At 41.4% G+C, this 8,704-nt stretch overlaps 1 protein-coding gene across 1 annotated transcript; it reads right to left on the bottom strand.

Annotated features, from left to right (window-relative positions):
- Window positions 1-3,895: 3,895 nt before the first annotated feature.
- On the bottom strand, window positions 3,896-7,886 carry sod1 (superoxide dismutase 1, soluble). Its single transcript, XM_070843409.1, has 5 exons — window positions 7,755-7,886; window positions 5,716-5,812; window positions 5,494-5,563; window positions 4,522-4,639; window positions 3,896-4,297 (listed from the first exon to the last, which is right to left on the bottom strand). Exons 1-5 carry the CDS (start codon window positions 7,824-7,826, stop codon window positions 4,190-4,192), a joined length of 465 nt encoding a protein of 154 aa, XP_070699510.1. The 5' UTR covers window positions 7,827-7,886; the 3' UTR covers window positions 3,896-4,189.
- Window positions 7,887-8,704: the final 818 nt, after the last annotated feature.

Genomic DNA, 8,704 nt, shown 5'->3' on the forward strand with positions numbered 1-8,704 from the left:
CAGAGCTTTGTTGGACTCTACCTGCTGTCACGGCTTCTCTCCCTCACTGTCAGCAGCATTGGTAGTCTCTATTATTCATCACCTCCACTCCCAGGCTATTTATACCAGCTTTTACCGCCAGTCTGTCTTTCCGCTCTGCTGGCTGCATCTGTCTACACTAATACAGATATTTCAACTTGTATAGGCGGTTTTGAGCCGTTCTTGGCCTGAAGCGGCCTTACTACAGATAAAAGCATATACTTTTCAAAATAATATTGCAATGCCACCACTAAAGAACGTAATGAAAACTATTAAGTCATTGGTGAATTTTAATGAAAGTCGACCGCAGATGTTTCGCTAATAAAATAGGTGCTTAAGGTTCCCCAAGTCGACATATACGGCCACTGTTGAGAGCTAAACATTTCATCTATGAATTAAACTACACACACTCTGCAGCTTGCCTCTGGATTGCTCCCTGAGGTATTAACTCCATTGAAGGGTCTCTAATATCTCATTTCCCCTGGAGAAGAGTAGCGAGCGCCAAGTCACTTCACATAGGAGCATCCGCCGCTCCCATGAAAGGGAAAAGGCTTTTAAAGTATGCAATTTCTGCAGCCATGTGCTGGCTATCTGCAGGCAGGGACATGCATACTGTATGTGAATGTGTCCATGTGTGTAACTGTGTGTGTGTGTGTGTGTGTGTTGGCCAGCGCGGGGCACAGCTGTTCAGTTTAATGTCATGGATGAAGAACAAAGACCAAGATTTCAATTTCAATCCAAAATTTCCAATCACAAACGGCCATTTATATTTTAGTAGGCAGCTCTTGTGGCCTGTCTGGGATGTTCATGAAATTTAATGTTTTTATATATGTGCAGTATTAACTGAATAATTCTCCCCAGTGGCCCGTGTCACCTATAATGATGAGAAACAATGCGCAACAGCATTATCGTGTGTGCATCTCCAGCCACTGGTGTACATGGGTAAACTCCTACAATAGAAAGAATAAGCAAATCCCATGTGATTGATCCATCTGTTATGGAGCATCAGGCTTGTACTTGTCAAAATTTGAGTTTTGAAGAGTAGCAACGCCCTCTACGGGATGATACAGGTTAATACACACACATTTTTTAGGGACAGGACCTCCTAGAAATTCTCATCTCATCTCATCTCATTTTCTATACCGCTTATCCATCAGGGTCGCGGAGCCTATCCCAGCTGACATTGGGCGAGAGGCGGGGTACACCCTGGACTGGTCACCAGCCAATCGCAGGGCCACATACAGACACAGACAACCATTCACACTCACACCTACGGACAATTTAGAGTTACCAATTAACCTAATGTGCATGTCTTTGGATTGTGGGAGGAAGCCGGAGTACCCGGAGAGAACCCACGCTTCTTGCTGTGAGGCAACAGTGCTAACCACAGCACCACCATGCTGCCCTTTCCTAGAAATTGAATCTAGAAATTTAACACCTTAAAAGTCACCTCTTAAATTTCAAATGCCTTATTTTAATTTTTTATCGGGTTATTTTTGTAAGGCTGATCAACATCAACACAAAATAACCCACTGCTCAGAGTATTGAACCAGGCTTATCCTTCAAGGTGGGGTTCAAATACAACGATGAAATGTTTAAAATGAGCATAATATGAGGGGTTTTAATAGGGAAAATACGTCTTTTTCATCATATCTTAAACATTTCTTTTTCTTACCTGTAGCCTGGGATGTCTGTGAGGTGGACTGGGCAGCAGTACGATCACTGGTGACCACACATGAACAAAGATATCTGCATGTTTGAGAACAAGACGCGTGTTGAGAAACTGTGCACTGTAGACAAAAACTATCAAAACCTCAGTCCTTATATACAAAGTCTGGCAAACAAGATTTTTCTTCATTTAGTGTTATCCATCTGGGAACTTCAACTTTGTTTCTTTCCCTTGTTTCTCTTTTAACCATTGGGAAAGTAATTTAAATACTGGACAATGAAAGTAAAGTAGTTCAATGGCTTTCCGTTACTCTGATGTGCCACATACAGGGACCTTTAATAGAGGTCTATAGTAGGACTGGAACAAAAACCAAACAAGCAGCCAGCCTCACTTTACACATTAGTTATTGGATGTTATTTAACATGAATGACACTACACAAAATATAGGTGATATCAGGAGATATTAGTGACATGCTAAAAAGGCAGAAAATGTTGGCTAAATAAAACTTACATGTCTTACCTGAGGGGACAGGTCCTCTTGTTTCAGCGGATGTTTGCCCCGAGCCAGGCTGACATTTCCGGGGTAGATGTTACAACGAAATCTGTGACCAGTCAGACTGTGGGACACCAGGTTGTTTATCAAATACCTGCAGGTGAGGGACTCTAGCCATGGCCAAATTAACTTGTTTGGGTGACCACACATGACTATCTGTTGCCTTCAAGTTCCCCCTTCAGTCACTATAGAGGGAAGTTTCATTGTATTTAACCAGCAGACCCACAAACCAAGCTGGACCTAGTCTGAATTTAGAGTACATAGTATACCAACAGGTGATGTTCCAGTGCGCATGTGCGGAAGTATATGCTGCCTGTTACGATTGCTCCTGCTCGTTTTCTTATTTTTTCTTACTTTTAACTATCTTTTTAATTATTTGTTTGACTTTTTTTGCTGGTAATATGTTTTTAAGACGTTCCCTCTCCAATACATGCTGGTGGAGAGAGCTCTTGTCATCTTTTTGCTGTGAAAGTACTACTTTAACTCTGCCGGGTGCAGTAAACATATGGCCGTTGGTAGCCGTTGGTAGCCTGCTGGCATCTTGACCACGAGATCTTCACAAATTCCAGAAGAATTGTGGAGGAAAACACACCGAGGTTGCGGAGGAAAGAAGAACCAGCGGAGGAGAGAAACCAGAAGGAGACAACGGAGGCGTATGGAGGAAAAGAAATATAAACCCTGTCTCCCCATCGTTACTATGGGCAACGTGAGATCGCTGGTAAACAAGATGGAGACTGCACCAGGAGCGGTGAGCGGAAAGGAGGGGGGCCGTTCTGGTGAACAGGTGGTGCAGTCCTGCTCATATTACTATCAAGGAGCGCATCTGCAGCCCGGACATTGAACTGTTTGCTGTTGGTCTTCGTCCACGTTGCCTGCCACGGGAGTTTTCACATGTTGTCATGGTGACTGTTTACATTCCTTTCAGCCAATCCAACGTCGGCGTGTGACGTCATCCACTCCGTCATAGCCCGGGTACAGACTCCACACCAGAGTGCACTCACTGCTATCTCTGTCTTCAACCATGTCACCATGGCAAAGGCACTGCCCAACTTCATCCAGTATGAGAACTGTTTCACCAGAGAGGAGAGGACCCTGGACTCTGGACTCACCTGATTTACTTTTGTGTTTGAAGTTTATCCTTATGGAGATGTGTGTAACAAAAAGCAATTTCCCCCTGGGGATTATTAAAGGAATTCTGATTCACAGGACAAGGTCATAAGATTAAGTAATAATGAAGGGCCTATTTGATAGTGAGCATTAGTGGAGAATTTCAAAATAAAGTTAGCAAAAGGTTAATGACACATGATATTGGGGTACTGGGCCAGCCTTAGTTCAGTTCACTTAAACATTTGACATAAATATCATGCCGTCACCATAGAAGTGAAATTCATATATTACATCTCCCTTCATTTGTTTCCCCAAATGTAAAATGCATTATAAATAAATACTTACCATTTGTAACAGTGACCAAAACACCGTATTCAACCACAAGAAATTGCACAGTGGCAGCGAAGCAGACATTCCTGATCAAGACTGTCTGTCTTCATTGAAGGCACAAACCCATCCCACACCAGCAGACAAGCTCACAGGTGGAACTAGCAACCCGAATAATGGCTCCACAAATATAGGTAACTGTCCAAAGTTATCACACATGATCCAGATGAACTGACAATTTATTGATTAACTTTGTAAATTGTATACATCTGTTTTATTACTTGTGCGTCATCAACTCTTTGGGACCAGAACTAATCAGCAGACATATAAACCACACATACAATTGTCATGAAAAACAAACAGGAAAGCATGGCTCATCTACTCCTTTGACTAACTCAATAAAAAGCCAGAGTATTGAAAAGGACAAACTGTGACATCAAGTAGCTAGGTTGGTCTTATTAAGTGCTGTGGGGGGGAAAAGTTGTTTCCAGTGCTTCATATTCCAGCAGACTACTTCATTCGGTGATGCCAATGACACCACAGGCCAAACGTGCACCGGCGTTGCCCGTCTTTAGACTCTCCTCATTCTGTCCTTTTCCCAGATCGTCGGCCTTCTCATGGACCTAAGACACAGGACAAAGCAGTCAAAAAGGTTTTCCCATCAACAGCTTTTAGCCTAGGAGCCCAGTTCCAGTCAGCAAGTGCAATATCCTGCAGGTTTCAGTTCCTCTGACACCTAGGGCCCATCTCCTCAAGCTAAGATTAAGAAGTTAACTTTAAGCTAAAGCTGGCCTACAGGTCTCTCAAATGTACACTGGAACTGAAGCGGAGAATGACTTTTCCTTACCACCATGGTTCTGCCAATGATGGAGTAGGGGCCAGTGAGGGTGAGCATCTTGTCCGTAATGTCTACCTTGGCAACATTGTTTTCTCCTGCAGTCACATTTCCCAGGTCTCCAATATGCCTATTAAAAAAAAACAAAAAAAAACAACTTGCATTAAACCCATCTTAACAAAGAGTTCTTGCAACTGGCTACTTTGACTGAAAACTGTATCAGACCAGAACTTATTTGTTCCAATGTAAATACATGGTTCTTAGCCCTTCATTCACATATACACACTGATGGATTAATGAAGTCACTTCTACTGGCTGTATTTTAGTTAATCATTCCAGGTGTTTGCACACAGGCTCAGTGGCACATCTGCATGATATGAAGCCATCATTACTTTCACCTGTGCACTTCCTGCACCTGTGCTCTATATTCTTTGTTTTCAGGTGCTAATTGTTTAGTTGGGGAATTTAGTATCAATGGACTGACACATTTTTATTATTGATAATGATTTGTTAAACTCTCATTACCGTGTGGTAGTATTTATTCAACTTCAACAGCTGATCATTTTATTCCAGCTGGGAAACCTTGACAGTTACCCTCCAATTACAAAAGGCAAAGTAGGATATGAAATCAACTTCTGTTCCCCTACAAACAAAGTTCATATGGCTCATCTATTCAAAGCATAAATCAATGTAACTTCCAGTGAAGTGAATTTATGCAAGTTTTTGTTCCTGCTGTATAAACATATTTGTAAGAACAGATCTTCCCATTTTATTCTGTTATTGATCAAATATAAGCCTTTCTAAATATTACATAGGAGGCATGATTTTAAAATGTATTTCTCATGTGAGCGAGCTTAGTGATCTCTGAATCTGTGTCTATGGCTTCAGTTGAGTTAGCTATTTGCATCAACTGTTATAATGTGCCTCAAAGCCCGCTGCGCACTGTAATGGCTCATAACTACTCTTCCCTGGGGCTCGACTCACCTCTCAGCATCATTAGGACCGGCATGATTCTTTTTGTGGGGATTGAAGTGAGGGCCTGCGCTGATGCACCCTGGGGAAAAAAAAAAAAAAAAAGCACATCTCTCAAACATTTCGTATCAAATCTGAGTGGAGGTAAACTGAAAGCAAGCAATGTTGTAACATTGATTTGCAAGTCCTGCGATTTGAGAACCTTGATATGATTAACACACAACTGTTGCTCACCGTTCGTGTTGTCTCCAAAAACATGGACATGGAAACCATGGTCACCAGGAGTAAGGCCTTTGATTTCTCCTGTCACCCTCACAGGGGCTGATTCACTCTAACAGCAGAAAAACACAACCCATTGGGATACAATGACACAAAAGAGCCTTCACAGCCAGATGGCTAGAAGGACTTTAAGCTAAAGCACACAAAACAAAGGATCCTTTTAATCTTTTTTTCCTCTCTTCCCAGGCAGTCACTTGATAACATGAAATATAAAAAGGAAAGTTAAATTTTTCATTTGATTAGGCCACATTGACATCAATTCCATAAATAAAACAAAAAAAAACAAACAAGTTCTGGTTCTTTTATCAGGAACATCCATCTTGCTTAAACTGCCTGTGCAACATAACATTTCCAGTCATGCACAGCATGTCACAGACCTCCCTGTGCAGGAGAAAGAAAGATGGCGTCCCTCCAACTACTGTCACATCGCCTTTTCTAAGCACTCTAAATTGATTCTTCAACAAGAGTATTAGTAATTTTGTTATTTAAAAAGAAGTAAAACATTTGGGGAAATATTACACTTTTCCCCAGTTAGTCATTCAAAAAGCAGAACAAGACATGTGTTCATGTTTGTAACTTTAGTTCAGGAGGAGACTTTAGCAGGAAAGCTAATGTGATTGTTTGGAGTTTGCAGCTTGTGTTGCACGGCAGGCTGCCGTCTGGCTCAGTGTGACCAACCGCTCCGCCCATGACACAGTCCTAGTGCTGCTGCTGCAGGATTTTAATCAGCTGCACAGAGAGAAGGTCTAGATCTATGATCTATGTAGACTTGTCAAAGCTAAGTGGAACCATCATGAAATCAGAACACCTTAGTGGAAATTTATTTTATTTTTTCTTTTGGATGGAACACAGGACAAGTGATTCAAAGAGTAATATATTTAGACCCAAAAAAATAAAAAAAATTTAACTTTGCTTGGCCTCTGAAATGTTTAGATCATCGAGTTGCTAGCTTTGCAAAAGAAAAATCATGTACAATGCTCCTGCTTTTCAGCCAAGGGTTTCATGACATTCAATTTAAAACTGCAGCACAATGACTAAGACAAAGATATCAGTGTCTGCACATGACCTTGCATAATAAACAAAAAAAAATAATAATGATACCCTAACCCTTCAGCAAATTTCAGTGGACAAAGCATTTAGCCCTGTGGTCAGATCACCAAAGATGATGTGGAAGATTCAACATTAAGTCCAATAACTTGTCTTTGGGTGGTGGAAAGCTGCGCACTCACCCTCAGTGGCACATGGCTGTCGAGTCCAGCTTCACCCTCCAGATAAAAAGGCAACAAGGAGGAGCGCACGCAGTGACTCAGCAAAATATATTTAAAAAAAATGAGCCAGAGTTTGATCCTCTCTTAAAGGCTACCATTGACTGTGTGACTTTTGAGTGCGACCCATTGGTGAAAACAACAAGCAGAAGTGATGCTTGGCTCGGTGTGGTGAATCTAACCACATCAGACTCCATCAGTATTAATAACACAGTCTGACCCTGCAGGTCAGGCAACAGGCGGTTCCAGCACACGCACTGTTTATCATTAACTAATCACAGGCCTTAGACGGCCAAAGGTTGGGAATTAACGCAGTGACTTTGACATTAACCAGCTAACCAAGACAAGCTTTGAATAAAAGATGACACGTACCGGTTCTGACTCTGTGCGTACTTCGGTTAAGACTTACGTTAGTTCACGTTTTGCAACGTGCAGGCTAGCGTTTATTTGCATGGACACGCGGTTAGATAACCTATGCAAAAAAATGCGCAGGTTTGCTATATCGGAAATAGATCGATCACTTGTCATTCAAATGTGACATGTAACTCAGCTAGCTAGAGAGATATTTCCTGAAAACCAATCTAAACTTAACTACCGGCTGGTGAGGGGAGACTTTAGCTAGCTTAGCATTTGAGCGCTCTCTCTCTCTCACACACACATTATCGGGTAGTTTCGTTAAAATGACAGATTAGATACTTTTACCTCTGAAATAAACGCAGCACGCCTTACCTCCTGTTCAAAATGAACGGTGCCGCTGGTCTCTCCGGCTCCCGCCAGCACACAGACAGCTTTCAGCACCATCTTCGCAGTAGTTTCAGAGGACGCCCAAGTTTCTGTCACTCTCTCTGGCTCAGAGACAACCTACATATGCAAGTTTCTGGTGGGCGGGCTTATGATGCATTCAGCCAATCAGAGTCGATTACAATCAAAAGGATAAATTGTGATTGGTTGCTGCTCATGACGGTATACAGCAGCCCATGGAGCAGCCATTAACGACAGATCTCCAATAATAATCAATTAAAATGGTAAATTAACGCGTTTCCTATCATTGGGATTCCTGACAAATTACTGTAGTTCATTATTATTGTGTTGCCATTTTATTTTTTATCAATATCATGAATCAGTAGCCTAGTATTTGTATCAAATTGTACTATACTGTCAGGCTGTATTTCTGCCAAATAATAAAAGAAGAAAATTCCTTTATCATAATGTTGGATGTTCAACAGGCCTCCTACAGTCAGAAGATAAGTCCCATGACCAGCAGGCACATAGGGCATGACTAAACTATTGATGGGCATAACAGCAGTATAAAGCTAATTCAAAGGAAGGTGATTATTTGAGGGGAAGAATTATTTAGGCTGCAAAGCCAACTGTCCCATTTACCTTTTGTTGAGACCTAGACTGTACAAAAAATTTAAAAAAACCTTACCCATTTTATTTTTTGACGTGGATTGTCAAGGGTCAGCCTGTAAACCTTGGTTGAATTACTCCAAAATCTCAGAAAATACCAGGCCTCTGGCATTTAAACAGACAATTACATCAAATGTGTGCAAGATCATTTTGAATATCTTTATCCTTCATGCAACAACGGTTGAGCATGGATTAAGCACATAATATAATTTCAACAAGCAAGGTGATTTGGTACAAAAATAGTTTATTAAAAACAATTTCCTATGGCT

Source organism: Pempheris klunzingeri, chromosome 14, assembly GCF_042242105.1.
Source record: "Pempheris klunzingeri isolate RE-2024b chromosome 14, fPemKlu1.hap1, whole genome shotgun sequence".
Classification (NCBI taxonomy): Eukaryota; Metazoa; Chordata; class Actinopteri; order Acropomatiformes; family Pempheridae; genus Pempheris; species Pempheris klunzingeri.